Source organism: Trachymyrmex cornetzi, unplaced genomic scaffold (genome assembly GCF_001594075.2).
Source record: "Trachymyrmex cornetzi isolate Tcor2-1 unplaced genomic scaffold, Tcor1.1 scaffold641, whole genome shotgun sequence".
In the NCBI taxonomy this organism is placed as follows: domain Eukaryota; kingdom Metazoa; phylum Arthropoda; class Insecta; order Hymenoptera; family Formicidae; genus Trachymyrmex; species Trachymyrmex cornetzi.
Window position 1 is genome coordinate 656681 of NW_017299961.1, and position 23930 is coordinate 680610.

Consider the following 23930-nt stretch of genomic DNA (forward strand, 5'->3'; position numbering starts at 1 on the left):
CCGCCGCCGTCGTCGGGGCAATGTCTCTCGAGACACGTTCGAGCTCGGCCCTGTTCAAGCGAGCCGAACAGCTCAAGCGTTGGGAGCAGTCCGAGACGAATCGCGAGCCCACGCAACCCCGCCAAGTCGCGCGCAAGATCAAATTCTCCGCCGATATCGTCTTCCTGGCGGCGTGCGCGGCCAGCGACAAGGAGGAGGTCGTGCGTCTGCTGCAGAGGGGAGCGGACATCAACACTGGAAACGTCGACGGTCTCACCGCGCTGCACCAGGTACTTAAGGGTGGCGAGTCATCCAGGACGCGGGCGCTTCTCCCTGGACGCGCGTCTCGTTGGCATCCCTCCGGCATCTCGCTGAGATTTTGACAGCTCTTTCAAGTCTTCCCCTCCTCCTCCTCCTCTTCCTCTTCTCCGGAAAGCGTTCTGCCACTTCTGCCTTCCTCCCAACGTCTTCTTTCCTTTTTCCTCCTTCCCCTCCCTCCCGCGTAAACGTAATTCTGCAAGATGGCTTCTACGAACTCCAGCTGTCTAACGCCCGTTTCTATCAATGTAGATTAACTTCAACTCATGACTACAACAATGGGCTATTTGGACCTCAAGTGAATATTTTTAGATGATTGTATAATCTATACGATTGATATTATAAAGTTCTAAATTGTGGGTAAACAAAACTTTGAACCTTTCTTTATCAATTGCTGTATAACGGAGATTTACTTCTATTCTGTACTTTAAACAAGATTATAACTTTAGAATTTAGATATAGTTTTCATAGCTGTAGTTGAGGGTTGATCTTGATTTTTACTTATCTTTATCTATTATAGTTCTAAGATCCCGTTCCATCAATGTAAGATTAACTGTAATCTCTGTTTAATTTACTGTTTATGTTTTTTTAATTCTTATGATGAGAAAAAGATAAGAGTAAATTGAACTGAGATTAAAGTTAATCTTATATTGGTGGAACTGGGTCCAAGAATTAGGCAAGGATGAACAATAAATTAAACCGAAATTAAAGTCTATTTCAAACAATGTAGATCAACTCTAATCTTGGTTTAATTTACTCCTTTTTAGTCTCAAGAATGTGAAAAGGACGAAGAGTGAATTAAACCGAAATTAAAGTTAATTTATATTTATAGAGATGGGTAATTAAAGTTAATCTACATAGAAACAAGTATAATTCGCAACATTAAAAAATTATCCGCGGGGGTGTGTTTGCAATTGTTGTCATTCGATTCAACGCCGGTGTCAAAGGAAACAGGTCTCTCTCTCTCTCTCTCTCTCTCTCTCTCTCTCTCCCCTCTTTTTCTCTATCTCTTTTTCCCTCCTGGAATCCCGTCAAGAGACCGTCACGCTGATCGCAAACGCAACGTCTGCTTTCAACCGTTAATTACTATGTTATATGTATTAGTGAGGAGATTACTTTAGGTAATATCTCGCTTGTGTAACCGAAATGCTAATTTTATTGCAAGATGTTTTGACGTGCCGCGTTTAGCTGCCGTGACTTGAATATATATTCACGCAATCGGAATAAACCTGGAAATATGATTTTTTTTCTTGTACTAGATCTTTTTTTTAAATATGTATTTAATAATTGTGTTTGCACTTTATTTTGAAGTGCAACATTGTAACATGCTATTTGATCGTCAATTATTTTATTGGCACTCGTCAGAATTCCGATCGTTACTCATTTTTCTTCTGTTCAGTTCTATCAATGTATTGTAGATTACTCTTTAATCTCTGTTTAACTTACTTTTATCTTCTCCTATCTTTAAGAATTAGAAAAAGATAAAGAGTAAATTAAACCGAGATTAAAATCGATTATTGGTAGAAATGAGCCTGATAGAGGAAATGTATGAAGTACACAAATGTTATATATATCAAGTTTTGTTAGATTTTAAAAGATCCAAGCATCATCAAAAATATTTACAGAAGTAAAAAAGAAATCAGAATTTTGTATACAAAATGTACTCTAAGAATAGATTAAACTTTTTTTTTAAAATCTGTTTATTCTCTAAAAATTTATTTAATTACATTAAAAGTAGTATGCTATTCTCAGAAATTTTTTTTTCCGTTTTACATTGTCTGACAAGACAGCTGCAGTTCATAAATCTTTAATTTGAAAAGTTAATTGCTATTATTAATGAACAATGTTTTAGTGTTCTTATCTCATCCTTTTATTAAAATATTATTTACGTTTGTTTGTTAAAATATATTGTTTATTTTATAACATAGTTTATATCTTCCTTTACAAAGCATGCTGGATTATGAAAATGTTGGATTATGAAATAATAGCTGAGACCAACATATTTCGATATTATTTTAAAAAATGGATGTATGTAATTGTGTGTATAAAACAGTCTAATTTAATTTATTATGTATTGAATAATTGGTTGCATGATTGTTTTATATTTATTTAATAATTTAAAAAACTTGTAATGTCAATTTATATTTTGTAATAGCTCTTTAATTGCCATATTATCTTTTAGTTAATTGTAAGTTCTAGTTGTTAAAAACATTAGGAGATTGAAATTAAAACTTTATCGTGAAAAAAATAATTAATTCAACATGCTGATATTTAAAGAATTTGTAGTTATAACATCATTTTGAGCATGCTTAGAAATTATAGAGCAATTTTCTTGTCACACTGGCAACAACTTTTTTTCGCGAGTGGTAAGCTTTTACGAGCAATCTATTTCTGGGTGTTTCCGAAAGCGGACGCAACTGGGTAATCCGGGACACCGTACATACATATATACCATAACGGTTATTACAGTACTAAGTAACTAATGAGGATATAATTAATGAGACGAAGAGGTCGGTTGGTGTGTAAGAGTCCCTGATGCGGAGAAAAATGGAAATAATTATATTCTGCTAAAAAAAATAATTATTTAAATAAGCAAATCTTGCGGATCATAAAAAATTATAATGCGCGATATTTAAAAAAATGTAAAATTACAATTATAAAAAATAATAATAACAGTGTATCTGTTTTATATATTTTTAAAATTATATTTCTTAATGCACATTTGCCAGTTAAATTAATTAACAACCATTAACGATTTCGAAGCTTGAGAAAACTGTAAAAATGTAGCGCGATATTATCATATAAATGTAAGGAGATATTTGCTGTATAGTAATAGCGGTAGAGAGTCTTATACAAGTCTTATTAAATAGAATAACATTTTCCATAACGTGAAGCGATATTTATGGCTGTTATTTAAGCGAGAAGGAAGGAAGTTAAGGCATTTCATGGATTTGCGAAAATAGAATGTGAAAATACATCAGGCATCAAATGCTATTTATAGCTCTCTGTTAGAAGTCACAGGCTGCAGCATCTGTGTTCAGTTTAAATTCTCTGTCTAGCAATGTTGTAACATGTACTACCTAACTTTTTTTTCATTTTGATAATATCAAAGTTATGAAAATTTGCACACGTTGAACGACGTAAATAAACGATAATTCGTACTTTTACCGTTTGTTTAATCTATTATGAAAAGATTACTGGGCGTTAAATATCTACAAAGATTCTGATTAAACGATAAATATGTTTTTCTCTATGTTTTATTTTATGATGCTATTTGGAAATATGTTGGAAATTAATTCCTTCAAAGTCTTACGTGATATAAATTTACTACATATCTTATAATAAAACATTCTATATATAATGTCATATAGAGATATTGTTTCCATTTAAGGGGTTTCTCAAAAAGTAATGACGTAATCGAAGCAGCGCATTTATAACATAACGTCGATTTGAGCCTTGGATTGCGACCAGACTTGACTAGACCGAGCAAAATTGGTGGTCTCGATGTCGAGACCTCGAAATACATCTTGCCAATCGCGCACGCTTATTCAACTCTTGTCCAACTTGTGTACTCAGGCACATTGATGTAATCAGCGGACAGCGTATGATATATTATGTTCACATTATATTATTACAACAGGCTTGCATTGATGATGACCTGGATATGGTGGAGTTTTTGGTGGAACAAGGAGCGGATATCAATCGTGGAGATAATGAAGGCTGGACGCCTTTACATGCCACAGCATCTTGTGGATTCATATCTATTGCTAAGTTAGTACAGTTTCTATATCACTTTAAACTATTTTTTTTTTTAGATTTTATATACATAATTTATCAATAAATATGCTAACTATGTGTATTGCAATAAATGGACAATTATGTATTTTATAGATACTTAATAGAACAAGGATGTAATCTGGCAGCAGTAAACAATGACGGTGAACTGGCGCTGGATATTGCAGAAAGCGACGAGATGGAAGACATGCTCCAACAGCATATAAATAAAGCAGGTTTGTATTTATATGTATACCTGCAGGATGTCTGAGGCCTCTCTATTGCGTAAAACTTTTAATTATAGACTTCCGAGGAAAATCAGAGCTGGAAATCGTAATACTGAAATATCTCTGCTGCAATAATTTTACAAACAATTTAACTACGTAAGTGGCAATTAGCCACCGTTTTTCATCATTTCTTTATCCAAATATTAGCTTTATTAAGCTATTAGATGTTATACATAAATCTGTATAAAGTATAAACGTTTCACATGTAAAAAAACATTAAGCACCTAAAATTCAACATCCGGCTAGAAGTTTGCACGCTCAGACACAAATCGTACGTTGGCAAAGATATCCTCTTTCATTGACCCCTTTTCGTGATGTTGATATAATTTTACGTACAATGTACTGAAATACTCTCTTAAGCAATATATATTAAGCATGCATCATTCACACCTTACATGTGTGTAACTACTCGTATAGAAATATTTATTATATGAAACGTTTCTTATGAAGTATAATTGAATTTGCTGATAAAATAAAAGTTAAATATATTTGTGAAATACAGATTATTAAAATAAATTAAGCTAAATTGAGCAAATTATAAATTATCTCGCGCGCGCGCGCGCGCGCACACACACACACACACACAAATATACGAAATTAATTTAATTCAATTTTTTATTAAAAAATTTAATTATATGTGCAGGCATCGATTGTGATCAAGCTAGGAGCGAAGAGGAACGGTCAATGTTAAATGATGCAAAATCTTGGCGGTCAGGTGCACCAGGCAAAGATTCCATGCATCCGAGATCAGGAGCCACGGCACTTCATGTCGCCGCTGCCAAAGGCTACATCAAAGTCATGCAGTAAGACATTATATCTTAATTAAAAATAAGAGATTATTTGATGTTAGATATAAGTAAATGAATATTATAGAAAATTACATCTCTTGTATCGAAAAATACATCTCGAAAATTACATCTTTTGTATTATATGACGCGTAGTGCAATAAAATAAAAATTATTTTAAAAATTGAACAATTTTTTTAATATGTTAAGTGCAGTTTTAGAGAGTTGATTCTTTTTATTGAATTATTTAATATTTCTGTGCAGCATATTACTACAAGCCCGATGCAATGTTGATGCACAGGACTTTGATGGATGGACGCCTTTGCACGGTGCAGCGCATTGGGGTCAACTGGAAGCTTGCAAACTTCTTGTTGAGAACGGCTGTGATATGGATATGAAAAATTACGCCGTAAGAAAATTAATGTTTCTAATAATTATAATTAGACTGTGTATGGATTAAATTAGCTCCAGGCTTTAGATTAATTTAATCTGAACCCAGGCTGGATTTGATTGACAAATGTAATTAATTAATGTTATTCTTGCTTCTTTTCTCATCAGTATCTTGCTTTCAGGATCAAACTGCTTTTGATATTGCTGATGCAGACATCCTCAAAGCTCTTGAAAATTTAAGAGAGCAACAAGCACTTATCAAAGAAAATTCACAAACAAATAACAAGAAGCAATCGTCTATACCAAAGAAACGGTAAGCAACGTGATAATTCTAAATAACAGATTGTAATTGTTATTTTTTCTCTTAATATACTTCTAAATGTTACAGTTTCTCAACGAGTGCTGATAATGCGGTAGCGGCACAAGAATCTATAGAAATCTTTGAAGAAGAAACGCCAAATAAAGTTAAGAAGGTTGAATTAGAGATTCAATCTGATAAAGAAGATTCCAGCACTAGTACAAACAGCGACGTTGGTAAGATTCTGCTTGTATTATTCCTTTCAATATACGATCTAATCCGCACGTTTATATATTTTTTTTTCTAATATGTATATAATTTTCGGACTTAATTTTTTCTTTTTTCTTTTTTTTTTTTTAAGAGATGATTTTTAAGAGATGATACATTGATATGAAATAACTATCTACTCTGCAACTTCCATGTTTATCTTTTATGTGAAGAAAAAGGAAAGAGTATAATTATGTTTTGCAAACTATTTTCTCACAAATCTGTATCCTATTGTCCACTTTTGCGAATCTAATTTATGTTACCGTTAACTGTAATGTGTATTTCTTATAACATTGCTGCATGGACAGAAGCAACACGTGAAACACACATGGAAGAGAGTGATGGTGAAGGTGAATCTGAGACTAGCTCAGAATCACACTCTTCCACTTTCTCCAATCAATCTGATAAGTCTAACCACGCGACATGTCTTACAGATGACGGTAAGTTTGATCTGTAAGACTGTTTTTCTCTCTCTCTTTTTTTTTTGGTTGATACAAATTATTGCTTATTATTGCATGTATACTATATAAAAATTTTGTGACAAAATATCTCTCTTAAATAAAACTTACTGGATTGGTTATTGCTTTAAAGAGTGTGGACTTTAAATACTTCTTTTATAAAATTAATAGTTGCAGTAAAGTGTTCGTTCAATTATTTTACAGAAAAGAAAAATAGAGTAAACAAAGATGAAAGTGCATCCCATAGTCCAATATCTCCAGTTGAAACTAATAAAGTTCCTAATCAGGTAAGACATCTGTTTTTGAATCATGAATCATCTTTTTATATATGTATATATATGTATATATATATATATATATTTCATATTCTTGAAAAATTTTATATAACTAGCTTTATTGCTTATTTATCCGATTTTTCTTTCTTAAGGCTCCAATATTGCCTCCAAAACAACAGACTGATAATAATGAGGACGGTGTTGTACCATCTTGGAGACGTTCAGGTTCCTTCCGAAATAGAATGCAAAGTACTGAAACTACTAATTCTGCATCTACAAGTATGTTCATTGAATGATGCGCCGATTATATTTCACGAATTTTCCTGTTAAATTATTAATAAACTTACATAATTATTTCACAGAACTTGAAGATAAGGATAACAATATTAAAATACCAACAACACCAAACAAAGTTAGTGGAGAACCCGATGTGGTATTAAGAAGAACGCATAGTTTCGAGACAGATGAGAAGTAAGTTTAGTTAAGTCTCTGCTTCATGCATTATATATTATTCTTTTTTTATATATTACAAGTTCGCAGCTTTATATTTGTAGCAATATCGTGTCTTTATTTTTTAATGATTTAGGCAGATATTTAATGCTATTAACAGCGGTGCTACGTTCCAACTAAGATATTGTATAATATGCATACTCTATGTGTCCGCATTAATTATGAGTCTTAGCGTTTCATATTTGTAACGTATGTCCCTATACTATTATGATAATTAGTGTAGAGATATGCATGGCACGGTAATGCATGTGATGCAGGTTTTATGAGCAGTATTTGGCATTACGTGCCCGCATCAAGGCGTTCTCGTGCCCTACCCTCCATCGCTGCAATGCAGCTACTCCTACTCACACCAATGCTACGACTCGCTCTGCATCTCTACGCGAAACACACAGGTATATGCCGCATGCCTCTAATGTTACAGCTTTTACTTGTACAATACCAATTGTAATTATGTTAATTCAATAATTCTACCCAACTTGTTTACCATGATTATACTGTATAATATGTAGACTGCTGCGAAAGTATATATTATTTGCATTATTTGAAAGTGTGTGAGAATGTAGCAGATGTGATTTTAATGTTTTTTTTTTATACATTCTATACTAATGAGCTTTTAATGTCGCTTGCTATTTATTAGCCTAGCTTGAAACTTTAAAAAGCTTTAAATTAAATCACATGATAGTGCTAATCAGATCAAAAGATATTAATTTTTAATAAATTCAAAATTAGTTTATGAAAATTTACATATGCATATTTTAAAGTAATTCTTTTCTTTAATATTATATTTTCTGTTTTGACGTATCACATGACTGAGACTAAATAAAAAACTCAGAAAATATAGAAATTTATATTCTTACTTGTACTTTTTTTTAAAAATAAACTTTAAAGTATATATAATTAAAACATATTCGAAAAATTCTATTCTAAGATACAAGAGTTATTTTATTTTATCTATGGAAATGTTAATAAATGGAAGATATCATGGTATCTAATACTTCTAAATATGGTAACCTCATTAAAATGCATATTTTTGATAGTTTATTACTTTACAAATTATTCCTTTTTTTTTAAATTATTTACTTTATTCTTACTCTAGAAAGAAAGACGTGAAATTAAATTTGGAATTATCAAGACTGCCACAAGGAAGCAATACACTTTCACCAACATCTGCATCTAAAACATTGGCATCGAGTCTATTGTCATCCATCACAACAACTACCACTGCCACTACAACAACAAGTCCTATTCCAGTCAATCAAATTCGCAGGTAAAGAAATTTTTATACTAAGGATCTACACTTATATTATTAAATATTGTCTAAATGTTAGAAATGACATTTTTCAATCTATTTTACATCAAATTATAAATGGACTGCAGTATTTCACTGTCTTACGAAATGTAAAAGATACTGGCCGCAAAATTTTTAATTATCTTTCTACAATATCTCCAAGTTTAATTAAAATCGAATCCTTACACGTAATATTTTTGTGCATATATATGTTATTTAACTTCACATTTTTCTACATGAAGTAAATGTTCTAAACACTTTAACTATTTTACGTAAAACTAAAAATGTTAATGCTTATATCTTTACTTTTGTTATATAATTAATACTGTGTAAATGTTTGAGTTTTTCTAAAGCGAGTTTTTTAAGGATAGAGGCACTTATTTGCGTCATTAAAATACATTATCACATATACACACAATCGACAAACATATATTTACATTCTGTATTGTGCGTTATAATTAATGTGGCTGGGTAGTGTTCAACCAGTGGAAGCTGCATCTACAGTTGTATCGAATACAAATAATGCAGTAGCAACTGCTCCTGGAACTCCTACTACACCAGGAGGGAGCAAGCTAAGTCCAGGAAATCTCTTCAAGAATTTCTTCAAGTGGGTACTCACTGCTCGGAAGATCCTCCTGAAATATTATGACTTTTGCATATATCAAATATTTACGTATTAATTACGTTAATTTGTTGGCAGTAGCATGGAAGTTTGCTTTTTGTAGTGTGATTATTCATTGCCTAAATACTACCTGTTAGTAGTTGGCAAATAAACACACTGCCACACACAAATACGTTTTATTTGATTTGTTTTGTTAAATATACTTTATGATATTTTCAATATAATTCATTGTAACAAAATTTGATATTCTGTGAAAATAATATATCGACCAGAACAATTCTTCAATGTTAAGCATTACGGCTCTATTCTTTTTTCAAGTTTTCTAATCAATTCTAAAATTAATACACTACTACAAGGAAGAAATTGAAATTATGTAATATATAACATCAAAAGTGTACCTGAAAGAAGAGATATTTTAATTATTTTCTTTTACAGGAATATGTATATTTGTGTTATTTTGTGTTATATTTTGAATTTTTTTGAGATTGCTTACAAATTGTGTTGAACATGCTTACTAAAAGTTTGTTTTTATTGCACAGATAAAACAATCTGACAATATTACATATCTTTTGTTTTGGAACTTGTAAATTGATACTTCATGTGTTATTGTATGAATATGTACAGATCCTTCGTTCCACCTGTACGCGATGAAGAAAGTGAAACTCAAAGGAAAGCCCATGCAAAGAGAGTAAGAGAAACGAGAAGATCTACTCAAGGTGTGACATTGGACGAAATTAAGAGCGCCGAACAATTAGTGAAGAAAAAGCAACAGAACAACGAATTGCCGACATCAACATCATCCACGCAAGTAAAGATCATATCAGTATTATTATCGCTGTCTTATCGTGTGATTGGAGAAAAGTGACTAACTTATCTGATCTGATATGTCCGAATGAATTCTTTTTAAATGGTGTATCAAAATATCAAGGCAAACTTATCTAGCGTGAGAGCAATAGTAGTGAATGTAGTGCAGCATTAACGATTGAACGTAATAAATTTCATGAAGATCTAATTGAACTAGATTTCACAATGAAGTATTTGTGTTGCTTAATATCGAGAGTATATAATATTTTATTTTTTATTATATTCTTACACAAAAATAACGCAGCATGACATTTAAAATTGAGATTAATATTTTTATTCATGTTTTTTTTTTAAATAATCCAGCCTCCTACTACTACCACTACTACTACTACTACTACTACCACCACCACCGTCAGCAATACAGCTTCGATCACAGCTACGATAACAACCGCAACCTCCACTACTGTGACTCCTGTGAATAAAGTTTCTGAAGAATCTAATTTACCTGAGAGACGACCGTCTTGGAGATTAAGGGTAGACAATGGAAGCAAGGTGTGTGCGCTTATAAAAAAATCATTTATTTATGACTAATTCACAAATGTTCACGGTTGTATGTATGATTGATGCTACGCCGCAATGCGTTTGAAGATGCAATTTACGGAAGTTTAATTGCTAATGAAAAGTATATCACGAATGTTATTGTAAAAATCAAGATTTATAATAATATATTTTGTTATATAGTTTCAGTTAGAGGATGCTAATAATAAACCTACTGATAATACGACGGCCTATATGAGAAGACCGTCTGGTGGAACTGGTGTACCCAGACCATCATCAGCGCCTGTGGAGACTATTGCTACCAGTAGTACAGAAACCACAGTTACTTTACCCCTTAGGAGATCGTTAAAGCAACCTGATGACAAAGGTAAGACTACAGAATAATTAACAACGTAACGAATTTAATCAGGAATTTGATGTATAATTAGTAGAAGTACTGTATTAATTCGTGAGAGAAGCATTGATTATTTATTTAAACAGATGACATTTTTTTGTGTTATAGAACAAGATAAGGAAAATGATAGTAGAAACGCACAAGCTACACAAGCAGTTATTCAAAGGAGACGTCGGCCTAAAAGAAGATCGACAGGCGTAGTCCATGTAGATATGGATGTTAGTAAGAATTATATAGTAGGGTTACATTTTTTTAGAAGTATTTTAATTAATATTACTACATGAAAGTAAGAAAGGATTTTCAATAGATTAAAAAATTTTAATTAGAAAAAAATTAAGTAAAGTTAACTATAATAAAAATGATTTGATAAAAATTAAATATATATTTAAACATTTCTAAAAAGATTATATTTTCTTTTTTATAGGAAATTGACCCAGAAAAACAAGATCTAACTGCTGGTGGTGATTGCGATGATTCCAAAATCAACCACAACGAAGTGAGTAATTTTTTTTCAATATAAAATATAATTATTACATAATGCTGTGTCAATTCTCCAAGCATAAACTCTAGTCTACTATTACCCCGGATCTACAATAGGTATTTTAAGCCTTAAGCCGTAAGAAATTGACCAATTACAGTCGAATCCGAGAAGAATAAGCGACTGTGATTTGCTCATTTCTTATGGCTTAAGGCTTAAAACTCTATTGTAGATTCGGGGTTAAAAACATAAAGTAGCGCTTTAAATTCAAGTTTGATTTAACATAATAATGCAAAGATTAGACTATACATATGCATGAGTGATGAATTAATTTCTGCAATAGATGCTAATATGAATTCCACCGATCCAAAATATATTATTCCCTTATTTTCGGTTTATTGGTTTTCGTTTTACAAAATCTTTCTAACGCGTCAAAGCGTCCGTTCGAATTTCGACTTACGAGCTTCTTGCCGGATTTACCAGGCACGTGCCAAAAATCCAAAATTGGATAACGCGCAGTTAAATGACGCAGAGGGAAACACAACACTCGCAAATTGGGAAGAGCTTTGAATATAAAACATTATCTCGATGCTGACAGCTTATTGTTTCGCAAAGTTCCGACTGTTAAACTATTACTTTATGCGTAAAGAGACGCAAGTACCACGAAAAAAAGCATTTTCTTCATATCATACAATTATTTTTTGCTTCATTCTGGAGGCTCCATAATATTCCAGCTTAACTTTTTCATTCACTGAATGTAAACGGTTTTCATAGGCTACCAGAGCTTCAAGTTATTTTTAGCTTCTTGAAAGAATAGCCTCTGTTCTCGATAAAAATAGTCTAGCATTCATTATTTTGTCACTTATATTCGAGAAATACAACATTTGATATAAAAATAAACAGAAGAATAATCGTGATAAACGTCAACGTATAATTTTGCTTAATCTTAATGTAATGTTTCTACTATTCTAAATATAAGGTTATCGAAATTAGTCTTGACAAAGAGTTTTAATTATATATTTGGGACCTTAATCGATAATTGAAACAAAAAGAAATGATCATGGACATGGCCTGACTGTGTCTAAAAGTATTCTACCCAACGCGTTTGGAATCTGACATTTAGAATCATTCCGCTTATATATATATTTAGCGTTCATGAACATCAAAACATTTCAGTTTTTTATATATCGATGACAGACAGATCGCTAATGCGTTCTATATAAATCTCATATATATATGTATATGTGTGACGGCTATTATCTAATATTACGAAATTTATATTCGTTCTCTTTGAACTTATTCCGATTATAAAACTAGATATATCGTAGTATCTATATATTATTTATTTATAAATGCGTCTATATTTAAGCCATTGTGTTGAAAAAAAAAACCATTTAAACTACGGTACAAGCTGCATTTATTCTCCGAAACACACAACCTTGATATTTGTGTGCGTCTCCGCGTGCATTCCAAAAATAACGCATAGTAGTAATGCTTTAAAGCGAACTGCCTGATGTCTTGGGTTCTCCCTGCCCAGTCTCAGTCAGTCTATCGTTTCTTATCCGCGGCGTATACACGCTCCGCTCTAAAAATCGAAAAAAGTTTGCGTTTAAAATATCGCAGGCCGTAATAAAACCTCTCGCAAACCATTTATGTGAGTAACGTGTTACGAATTTCGCGGAAAGAGCTGCCGATGCTGTAGTGTCTCGTAATAACACCTCGCACGTGACGCAAACCATGTCTTCGTACAGAAAGGGAGCACAGACTAAGCCAACAACAGCTGCAGGCTTACGAGCTCAAGCGTCAACAAATGGGCAATCAATTTTTGGAAACAGGTCACGGATCGGTGGTTTGCTCTCGTTAAATCCAAATAATTTAACGTTTAACGCGGGATTATTGGGCGTAAAATCTCCAAATCTATATTCCGGATCTAATTTTTTGAATAAGAATAAAAAGAGTAGCGACTTATTTCGAACAACTCCTTTCACGAAATCTACGAACAATCCGAATTATCAGAATCTTTTCACGACATATGGTGGAACGTCAACGGGATATGGTGGTGTGACTTTACCTTCTCACACAGCTGTCAGTCCTTTGAATCTGAGTCCATCTCCCAGTTATAATTATTTAAATCTAAACGTAAACACTCGGCCACATTTCCAAAAAACCGAGAGTTTTAAGAGATCGAAGATAAAACCGAGTCTTAATATCGGTTCGAGAAGTTCCAGTTTACAAAGTTTAACTAGTTCTGAGGGATATGCTGTAAGCAATTTCCTTGATTTTCGTATCTTAAATCTCTTAGAAAATTTCCAGGATTTTGGAATATTTTCAAATAATGGTTTTTACTAAACTATTATTTTTTCTTTTTATTTAAACATATTTTGTATACGTAAATAAATAATTATATAAATATGGATTTAATTAATAATTTTTTTAGATTGATAAAAATTTTAAATGATACATTGTAATAAAAATTTATGTTTAATATTTTTTCTCTTTTAGAGCGGAAACGATCGTTCTGGGAGAGCCACTAGATTAGGTTCGATATCTTCGCTATCATCAGAAGCCTCATCAACACCAATCAGATTAAAATCCAATAGTTCCGAAAACGGTGAATTAGATTATAAGAAATTATACGAGGAATCTCAGTTCGAGAATGAAAGGTTAAAGGATAAACTGAAGCGCTCCGACGAACAATTAAAGGAAGTCAGGCATTTATTGGAAAAAATGCAAATCAACCAAAATAAAGTAATTCTCTCTGAGGCAGAGAAAAGGGAAAGGCGAGCCATGGAAAGGAAACTTTCAGAGATGGAAGAAGAATTAAAGGTAAGTTCGCAGAGATTTGATACACTTCCTACATTATGAATCTGTTATGTATGTGAAAGCGAATGGAAGAAATGCTTTCATACATTGAATTGAATGATGAGAAGACTCGACACAATTATCTGTGATTTTGTGTACGAATATACGTATCAGTATATTTACAATTTTAGATTTTTTAGTTAGTTACACACCGTCATCTCTTTTTTTTCTTGTGTTGCTGTGACTGCTAGCGGCAAGCAAAAACAGCAATGATTATTTTTGTACGAAGACCCGATCGCTTCGGTTATATGCTTTTCCTTACCTGGCAATTTTACGCAAATTGACGCTTTACTCTCTTTCTTATTCTCTATTTCCAATTGGTACTCATTTTCTCTTTTTTTTTTTTTCGCGGGATACAGTAATTTTCAGTAATCCATTTTGTATTTTCACTGAGTTCCGCTTCTCAGAACTTCCAGCGTAGTTTTTAGCGGGGAATTGCGCGCGGTTTTACTCGTCTGTTAATGGAACGCGAATTAGTTATTTGTTTTTGGCTATTTTGGGACTCGCAAAAACAGTGGCGGGGTTTTAGGCTAATTGTTTAACTGTTTACAGCAATTGCAAAAGCTCAAAGCTGAAAATGAGAGATTGAAAGCCGAAAATCGGGCACTTACCCGCGTCGTATCCAAACTCACCAATACTAAATAGGTAAAGGACACAATGACAGCATCTGCGTTTACGATAGACATCGTATCTCACGTACAACATTAATTAATTAATTACTCTTTTAATCGAATGATTAATTATAATTTTGTGTTCTGATCGCCAATATTAAAACAGAAATGATATCACTCATCATACTTATCGTACAAATCAGCTTTGCAAAATGCATTCCAATATATAACGCGTACCGTTAATCAATTTTTAATTAAAGGTATCAATTTACTTTTGTAAAAGAGAGATTCAGGCTTTCTATAATACATATGTCTTATTCTAAGTATTGCAATCAATATTGTACATTCATGTATCTTCTTGTGTGATACTAATAACACTTTTATTTCTGCAATGTATTATCAAGACAGTTATCTTATATAATTATGTATATAACATATTTTATATATGTATAAAATTTTTCAAGATGTTCCAAATTCCAAACGTGACAATTATGATAAATTATCCCGGCTAATTGTGTGATGCATGTTATAAATGAACTATTTAATAATACATTTACTAAAAAAAGAAAAACAAATTTTTAACAAGAGATAAGAAAGAACGCAGTCTGTCATTTATAAGATGCATATAGGAATGAATATAGCTACCACAATTTTAACTTTAGGAAACTTTCCTCCTTGTAAAACCATCATCCAACATGCAGAATAACATCAGTAAACTGAATGCCATCATCAAGCATCGATCATTTTAGCACGTGTTTCACATAAAGACAAAGCTATGACTCTGCAGTTAATTATTCTTTTCAGTTTATTTATCTTAATCATAACTGTGTGAAAGTTATTCAATTCCCAAAACATATTCGACTGTTAAAATCTCAACACATATTACACTGTATTAACTTAGATTTTCACCTCTGTCTCTCTCTCTTTCTCTCTAAGGAAGCATGTTAAATGTTAAATTGTTGCACTTTATTGCACTTTATAGACTTTAAAAAATAGCCAATCCACAAAATTGACATTAATCCCTCTTTAACTTTACGTATAATATTGCGTACTCATCATTATTCCACGGTATGCATTAGAAAGCTTTCGTATCAACGATATTATTTTGTAGTATTCAAAAAGTGCTCAACAAATATAACAAATGATAGTTGCAATTGTAACATAAAATTATTTCTTGCATATGAAATGCCCCCATAATTTGAAGTCAAATGTTGTATCAATAAGATAAGAATTGTACGTTATCTAAATTGTCTTAATTATTCGTTAATTAAGTCTCGTTCTTAGATTGTGTATGAATTCGAGGATAAATTTGCGAACTTTTTTGTAGAATATTTGTATGTATGAAAATGTTATTCAAGAGTCGGATTTGTATCTAAACATTTTGTTTGAGCTATTTATCAATATCAATGCAGTATTAATTAAATGTAAATAATTATGAAGGAATACTTGTGTACAAATGCAATGATTAACTTGAAAGAAATAAAGTTTATGATTCTGGTATTATATATAATACAATGATCATAAATTGATGAAACGCTTTTGCTATTCGCGATCATTTTTCAGTTCTCTTATCTGTATCAGTATCTGAACATTTATTAATTTCTACTAGTACATACATTACCCGAATACTTTAATGACTTTTGGTTGCAGTAATATTTGTGAGTGCCTCTTTCCATTTATCCTCCTGTTGTTTTGTGAGCACTGAAATTATTTCGTCTATAACGGCATTATTTCTTTATATTCTCCTCTGCTGTGTTCTTAATTAACGCATAAGAATTAGTGTGAAATTTTTTTTTTCTAGGTGATGGACCAACTAAAATGCGAAAATCAGAGGCTAAAAGATGAAAATGGTGCCTTGATCAGAGTAATCAGCAAATTATCCAAATAAATCTTGTAGTCTCAACTACACATCGTAATGAAATTTTAAGTTGTATTACAACTATGTTGAATGAATTGCTTTAATTATAGCAGCATCATCATTATCGCTAGTATTCTTACAAATCTTGCGTCATGCTATCGATGAATTTATCTTTATAGTTATTTAACTTATTCCAATTATGAGATCAATTAATCGCATGGCTGTGCCAAAGGCGAAAAGAAATGTTACTCCTATTCTTAGACTGTGAATACTTGATTGTAAAAGACTTAGAGGAATTTTACTTTGTGGAATTACTTTTTATAATGTCAGAAAGATAAATTTTATAATCCACTATATAAAATCAATTTAATGCTTTATAGTAAAAAAAAAGTCAGGTTTATTTTATTTGATTATTAGGAAAGAAAGAAAATAACTGTTAATCTTTACGGACAGTTTTCTTTTTTAACAAATCGCGTTATCAATGTTGATTCTTTATAAGGACATTTTGTAAATACAGACAAATAGACAATGGTGATGTGGCATTTTAGTAATTTGAAAAAAAAAATTTTTACTCGCGAAGTAAGTTTTTGTGAAACACTCTGACTACATACAAATCCATAGTATATCGAAACTGTTTGCATTGTAGAAACAATAAGCGATATATCTGTTACTCCTGATTAAATTACGGTGATAAAGGAGTCAAAGAACATGACCTTGCTACTCAAGTGGCCTTTCTCTGAAGACTGCAATTTGTAAATCCTTCCATCATTGCCATTTTTGCAGTATAAGCAGAAATTTGATGCATATACGGGAGTAAATGTTTTTAATTACTCTGTAATATAATACATTTTCTTATATAATATCACAGATATGTAAAATATACTTTAGACACATCAGGATTTTTAATCTCCTTAAAGTGCTAAAATTACTGTATGTTAGAGCTGTGGTAACTTCAGTTCAAACTGTTGATGTAGAAAATCTGTGTTATTATTTTTAACTACCTGTCCAATATAAAATGCTGTTACCTATTATTTTCTTATAGCAACACCAATAATGATTGTCCAATATGTTCTGGATAAAGACGAATTTATAAATATTGAATAATGGAATGTGTAATTGACAGTTGGCATGTTTTTTAATGATATTATTGTAAACAATTGTAAAAAAAATGATGACTCAATGTAGTTATTTCGTAATGAAGTTTATTAGAAAATAATATTTGTGTAAATATTTAATACAAACTTATATGTGTGTGTGGACCTATTTTTATTATTTTATAAACTTAAGTTACTCTGTGGTGGAATTCCTTTATCTGTAATAATATATTCTTTAAAATATTTATATTGATAAAAATCCTTATATAATATAACATAACGTGATCAATCAGCAGTCATATACAATGAAAGGTAAGTAATCAATATAAAATTGCTTTTAATTAATAAAACTCGAATTATTTTTATTTACAATACATCACAATACTAACTCATTAATAGATTTATTGTAATTCCCTCCCTCTCCATTTTATCAAACTACTATTTCAGTAATCGTTCCATAATTTTTGCAACAACAGCCATATCTGCACGTTGTTCCGTAACCTTTGCTATTTCTCCCATTAATGCGTTAAACAATTTTTTCTTACCACTTTTATATGCTGATACAAGTTTTGGATTTTTTTCTATAATTTCTAAACATATGTATTCTAATTGTTTCTTATCTGATATCAGGAACCAATTGTGCTCTTTAACGATCTATGTACAATAAATATAGTTTATTATATGAATGTAAGTTAAAAAAATATGTAAGCTGTAAATACTACATATTTTTTGTGAAAAAATGAGATTTTTACCTCCTTTGGTAGTTTATTTGGATCGACTATTAATTCCTTCAAAATCTTTTTTGCCGTTATTAAATTAATTAAATTGACTTGTAATAAATCAATCAATTGACCAATAAAATCTTCATGTGGTACACTAAAAATTTATGAAATACACATTTTTTATTCCGAAACATTATCTTACTTAAAAAGAAGAGGCTTACCAAAATTCAATCGTTAGTTTATTTTTATAAAGAAAAGTCAACAGCACCATGACAAGAAATTTAGCGACCAGTTGCGGTTCACGATTCTCATTATTTCTTATTATTCTGTTAAATAATTGTAATAATGCAAAGTCACTCTAAAAAAAATATAAAATATTTTTTAAAATGTTTGTTTCATTATAGAGCATACCAAGATTTACCATTAAAGCTATAATTATTTCAGGAGATATTTTAAGAACGTCCTTTAGTCTCTGACGTATTTGCTCCGGCAACTCGGGTAGTTGTCTTTTCAGTACTACAGCATCAACTAAATTGCTTTTATTTGGTAAATCTTCTCTAAGATGTATACGTAAAGGTGGTAAATTTGTTTCAGGCATAAATCGGTAATCCTGAAAGTATTTAAGATGAATTCAATAATTCGTAATGTAAGAGTAGCAATGTAAAATCGAAATGCTTCGTTACTTCTTTGTCTTCTTTTTCACGCATAGGAACAGTTTTCTTGTTCACCGCATCCCAAGCGCGAGTCTCATTGAATATCTTATCACCAACCTCAAGGATAGAAATATGCCTATTTATTTCATATCGAATGGCCGCAGCGACAGCACGCACGCTTCCGATATTTTTTATTTCTGTTCGAATGCCTAAACTATCTCGGTTGCTTACAGAAACGTTGGCATCTACGCGAAGTGCTCCTTCTACAATTTATAAAGATAATAAAAAACGATATATATCACACACACAAAGTTGTATAAAAATACAATAACTTGAAAATAATTTTTGCAGCAAACAACCTTCCATTTTGCTGCTACAGACACCCAGTAACTGCAACGTAAGTGCAAGCTCCTTTACAAGCGCAGCCGCTTCCTCACCATCGATCAAGTCTGGTTCAAACACGAATTCCATCAAAGGTATTCCGGCTCGATTAAGATCGATCAGGCTTCTAAAATATAGAAATATCAAGTAAAAAATTTAATTGAAATACTCTCAATTTTTATTAATTTTCGAACAGAACTAAATAGCAATCAGCTCAATACCTTCCTACATTTTCATCATGCAAACTTTTGCCACTGTCCTGCTCCAATTGAATCTGCTTAATTTTGGAAGATTTCAAGTATGGAGATTTGTGCAGTGGAGTGAAAACATGAAACTTAATTTCACCATTAACAGCAATAGGTTGTCCTTGTTGAGTGATTTGAAACCCTGCCTAAATAATTTGCAACTAATAAAGACAATAACGTTAAGTATCTATTTTGCGATAGCCTTATCACTCACAGGCAAGTCTGCGTAGAAGTAATGTTTCCTTTCAAACAAAGAAATCTCATTCAATCGGCAAGATAGCGCCAAGGCAGTCATCACTGCTGATTCCACACATTTTCTATTCAATATCTACAATATATACATATCTACGACAATAACTAATATTTATTGTAATAATTTGCAAAGTTAATTATTTTTATTTACCCAAGAAAGAGTATTTCTGCTAAACACAAATTAACAATAATATTGCTGATATCAATATTATCATTTCCCATTTAACAATATTAATATAACACATGTATATAACAGTTAGATTGTTGAATAGGAAATTATATTGATTTTATATTACTGTTAGTTTACGCTCAGGTGTCTGATTCATTATAACCGATTAATAATAACTCACAGGTAATGTTCCCGGTGTGGCGCAATCAAAGAATGAAACGCACGAGTTAACCGGGCTGGCAAAATTGGTAGATGCATTGGAAAACAATTTTGATTCCGTGGCAATCTGAGCGTGGACCTCCAAACCCACAGTGGACTTCCATCTCTCCCTAATTGTCATAAAGAGGCAATACAATTAATGACTTAATTATGATTCTCTGAAACATGAATATTTAATGAAGTAAATGTACAACTGCTATACGTCTCGGGAGCGACATAACAAAAATTGTTTACATTCACAAACATTATAACCTAACCTAATCTAATTGCTCACCGTACTTTTACATCTTTTTGATTCTTGATTGAGAGAAAACGCCGCAAAGCATTGTTGTTTCGCTTTCGAGTCCATTTATGCGCGAAGGTAAGACATAATTGTTGTCTCAACAACATTTTTCATTGATTTTCCAATATAAAATTCAGAAGAGAAGCTACAAGCTACAAGTTCCTCGTGGGAAAAACATCAATTCAGAATTGCCAATTGCTACAAGAATGCAAGGCAGGGAGTTTTGTATGTCAATATTGCATGGATCCGGTCATTGAACCGCCATTTTGAATATATTTTTTATTTAAAATATTTTGTAAATATCTTTTAAAAAATTTATAAATATCCATGATTTTGTAAGAATTGATAATTTTGATATTTTTGTGATCATTGATATTACATTAATAATTTTTTAAGAATATTAATTTTGAGATTTATATGTATATAATTATATTATTTAATATATAATTGGAAACTGGGACATATCTGGTCATTTATCTTATCAATCAATTCGATAAGGTATGTGATTCAGTTTTCTTATGTACGAGAAATAAAGTCACATACGACGATACTTTAAACAACTTACATTTATTTGTGAATGTAGAAAATCTGTTTGCGTACAAAATGTATCGTGCAATGCGAGTTATACATAGTTTTTAACAATTAGAATAGAAATAATTGTTCTATTACTTATTGATTGTTGCTTTAATACTTTATGACCTTACAAAACGCTTTTCGTTGATATCGCTGCTGAGTTGTTCTCCCCGTTAATCCTGTCATTAGAACACTGTTAAACAGTTACCATGACATAGATTATCATTAGTGCCACTAATCCATTTAGAAAAACCAACAAGGCTGTCAAAAACCATGGCAGTTTCCAAGAGATCGTTTTGTATAAGAAATAAAGGAATAAAGAATAATGAGGCTGTTGGCGAATGCTGAGATTTACTCAGTGGCGTCATCCTTAGATACACTAAATGGTTCTGTCACAGTCTCCGCGCCGCTGTCGGCGATGACCACGTCCTTGCGTGGCTTATCTCGTGAGTCGGTACTCGTTTGCTCAATCTTGCGCACTATATCCTGCAACAGAATATTGAAATTATAAGTCTGCTCTTTTGTTTTTTTGTTGAACATTTTGCATTGTTCCTCTTTATTCTTTTTATTTCCAAAGTGAAAAGAGGAAAAATAAAAAAAATTAATGAAAAGAACAAGCCTTATGTACTTAATTAATGGAGTAAAATAAAAAAGTGTATTCTCAGTAAATTATCGCAATAATGACAAGTAGACTGTGTTCTTACCATTCCTTTGATAATCTTGCCAAAGACGACATGTCTACCATCGAGCCAAGGTGTTTGCTTAACTGTGATAAAGAATTGAGACCCGTTGGTATCCTTGCCAGCATTGGCCATAGACAGCCATCCAGCACCATAGTGCTTCAGTTTGAAGTTTTCGTCCGCAAAGCGATCCCCATAGATGCTGCGACCTAACGGGTAGATTATAGATCAGCAATCAGAATCAAATGCATCTGCACTAAACTAGGCTAGTCCAAAACTTAGCTAGCGAACTAAATGCTGGATGCTTTCCATTTATGCCTGTTTCTACCAATGTAAATCAACTTTAATTTAACCCAGCTTACTCTTTTTTTCTAATTTTTTTTAGAAAAAATAGAAAAAGTTAGTTGAATTGAGATTAAAACTAAACTACATTGGTAGGAACGGGCATTAACAATACAAATCAACACAAGCATCGCGTTCTATCTTTTTTAACATTCAGTAACAAAAATAAAACGTTACCTATGCATACACTTGCGTCATCAAATAAAAAATATCTGCTATCACCTCATCTTGTCCCATTGAACGAGACAAATAGAAAACAAAAGAGAACAGATGCTAGAACAGCCAGTTACTGGTCAGAGCTCTAGTGTTTATTCTTTTGTTTATTCTATCTTGCTCAACAAAACGATGAAGAGGTGGGAGTGTTAACTGTTAGCTCGCGAGCTAATTTTTAGACAGTACATCTGCCCTAAACAATTAAAAGTAAAGACCTCCAGTGCCATCCCCCTTTGTGAAGTCACCTCCTTGGATCATAAAGTCTTTGATCACCCTGTGGAACTTGCTGCCCTTGTACCCTTCACCTTCTGGCAGCTTGGCAAGCTCGACGAAATTCTTGACCGTCTTCGGAACGGTTTTGCCAAACAGACCGATCTCTACTCTACCCGCATCCTCATCGCCGATTTTGATATCGAACCATACCTAAAAATTTTATAAATTATTCATTAATTAATATTAAGTAAACGATTCCTTGTGAGAGAACTCGATGAATATACGCTGCCACACAAAGGCATTGTTCCTTCGTAAGTGACGCACGGATTTTTCCATACGTGCAACAAAAATATCTCGCGCCGGCGAAATGCCACGTATTCACAATTTATATTTTGCAGATAATATCCAGGTTCGCACGTTATACCTTATCGGTGACTTTCGGCCCATTGCTCGCGCAGGAGACAACGGCTATCAAGCCTACGAGCAGCAGTAGCCTCATGATGCTATGGACGATGAAAGTATCACACTGTCTGATCCTGCAGTGGTCTGTCAGAGTGGACCACTACCGGATGCGACTGATGCGACGGTGCCTCGAGTACGCGTGTGCACGCTTAGAAATGTGGGAGCGTCCAATTGGCCCGTTTCCCCGGCGGTAACGTAACGAGCGAGTCACCACGAGGGCCCGCGAATATGAGAATAAATGAACAAAATGTATTTAGTTAGCTCAATTCAGTTGATAGTCAAATATAACTACAAATCGAGACTGGTACGAGCTTTAGGGCACGAATAAATGGACGATAAATTGACTATTTTCATGTCTAATAGTCCCTTTTGATTTGATATTGAATTGAATTGAATCGAACAGTTCATTCAGGGTCATTGACTGTTGCCCGTTTCCACGTGTAATTTTGTGTTAATTTATTTTTATTTTTTCTAATTTTTAAAGCTTAAGAACAAAAGAAAAAATGAATTAAAGTTAATCTACATTGATGGAAATATACATATATTAATAAGATAATATCTCAAGAAGATATAATATGTAATCGTTTGTAGAGCTTTTTATTATTATTAATTC

General features: G+C 32.3%; 3 protein-coding genes across 11 annotated transcripts; 1 reads left to right on the forward strand and 2 right to left on the reverse strand.

The window, feature by feature from the left end:
- The first annotated feature begins 16 nt into the window (after positions 1-16).
- On the forward strand, positions 17-17162 carry Mbs (Myosin binding subunit). 7 transcript variants are annotated; one of them, XM_018516590.1, is made up of 22 exons: positions 21-269; positions 3938-4068; positions 4189-4307; positions 5002-5161; positions 5408-5552; positions 5716-5846; positions 5922-6067; positions 6407-6538; positions 6761-6843; positions 6984-7110; positions 7194-7302; positions 7599-7733; positions 8438-8608; positions 9105-9236; positions 9876-10059; positions 10419-10607; positions 10797-10980; positions 11116-11225; positions 11432-11503; positions 13988-14311; positions 14900-14992; positions 16760-16835. In XM_018516590.1, exons 1-21 carry the CDS (start codon positions 21-23, stop codon positions 14990-14992), a joined length of 3126 nt encoding a protein of 1041 aa, XP_018372092.1. In that variant the 3' UTR covers positions 16760-16835. The 7 variants fall into 7 exon arrangements, with proteins under 7 accessions (XP_018372093.1, XP_018372098.1, XP_018372094.1 ...); XM_018516591.1 differs by lacking the exon at positions 14900-14992 and having other exon boundaries at positions 17-269; positions 16760-17162; XM_018516596.1 differs by lacking the exon at positions 10419-10607 and having other exon boundaries at positions 17-269.
- Positions 17163-18068: 906 nt separating this feature from the next.
- Positions 18069-20991, reverse strand: GatB (glutamyl-tRNA(Gln) amidotransferase subunit B, mitochondrial). 3 transcript variants are annotated; one of them, XM_018516564.1, is made up of 11 exons: positions 20826-20991; positions 20514-20661; positions 20126-20239; positions 19888-20057; positions 19645-19793; positions 19316-19548; positions 19054-19242; positions 18854-18990; positions 18663-18786; positions 18300-18564; positions 18069-18128 (listed from the first exon to the last, which is right to left on the reverse strand). In XM_018516564.1, exons 1-10 carry the CDS (start codon positions 20939-20941, stop codon positions 18349-18351), a joined length of 1596 nt encoding a protein of 531 aa, XP_018372066.1. In that variant the 5' UTR covers positions 20942-20991; the 3' UTR covers positions 18069-18128; positions 18300-18348. The 3 variants fall into 3 exon arrangements, with proteins under 3 accessions (XP_018372066.1, XP_018372064.1, XP_018372067.1); XM_018516562.1 differs by lacking the exon at positions 18069-18128 and having other exon boundaries at positions 18293-18564; XM_018516565.1 differs by lacking the exons at positions 18069-18128; positions 20826-20991 and having other exon boundaries at positions 18293-18564; positions 20126-20256; positions 20514-20580.
- A 391-nt stretch (positions 20992-21382) lies between these two features.
- On the reverse strand, positions 21383-23440 carry Ppib (peptidylprolyl isomerase B (cyclophilin B)). Its single transcript, XM_018516544.1, has 4 exons — positions 23280-23440; positions 22858-23065; positions 22112-22296; positions 21383-21893 (listed from the first exon to the last, which is right to left on the reverse strand). The coding sequence occupies exons 1-4, from the start codon at positions 23352-23354 to the stop codon at positions 21759-21761; spliced, it is 603 nt and encodes a 200-aa protein (XP_018372046.1). The 5' UTR covers positions 23355-23440; the 3' UTR covers positions 21383-21758.
- Positions 23441-23930: the final 490 nt, after the last annotated feature.

Bases quoted from the DNA above. Each gene is read 5' to 3' on its own strand.
- Mbs (XM_018516590.1), top strand. From the start codon at position 21: ATGTCTCTCGAGACACGTTCGAGCTCGGCCCTGTTCAAGCGAGCCGAA. The intron at 270-3,937 runs GTACTTAAGGGT...TTATTACAACAG, and splicing joins GTCTCACCGCGCTGCACCAG to GCTTGCATTGATGATGACCT. The intron at 11,226-11,431 runs GTTAGTAAGAAT...TCTTTTTTATAG, and splicing joins TAGTCCATGTAGATATGGAT to GAAATTGACCCAGAAAAACA.
- GatB (XM_018516564.1), bottom strand. From the start codon at position 20,941: ATGTTGTTGAGACAACAATTATGTCTTACCTTCGCGCATAAATGGACT. The intron at 20,662-20,825 runs GTGAGCAATTAG...TATGACAATTAG, and splicing joins CAAAAAGATGTAAAAGTACG to GGAGAGATGGAAGTCCACTG. The intron at 19,794-19,887 runs GTATTGAGCTGA...TCTATATTTTAG, and splicing joins CATGATGAAAATGTAGGAAG to AAGCCTGATCGATCTTAATC.
- Ppib (XM_018516544.1), bottom strand. From the start codon at position 23,354: ATGAGGCTACTGCTGCTCGTAGGCTTGATAGCCGTTGTCTCCTGCGCG. The intron at 23,066-23,279 runs GTATAACGTGCG...TAAAATTTTTAG, and splicing joins GGCCGAAAGTCACCGATAAG to GTATGGTTCGATATCAAAAT. The intron at 22,297-22,857 runs GTCTTTACTTTT...TCTACCCGTTAG, and splicing joins AAAGGGGGATGGCACTGGAG to GTCGCAGCATCTATGGGGAT.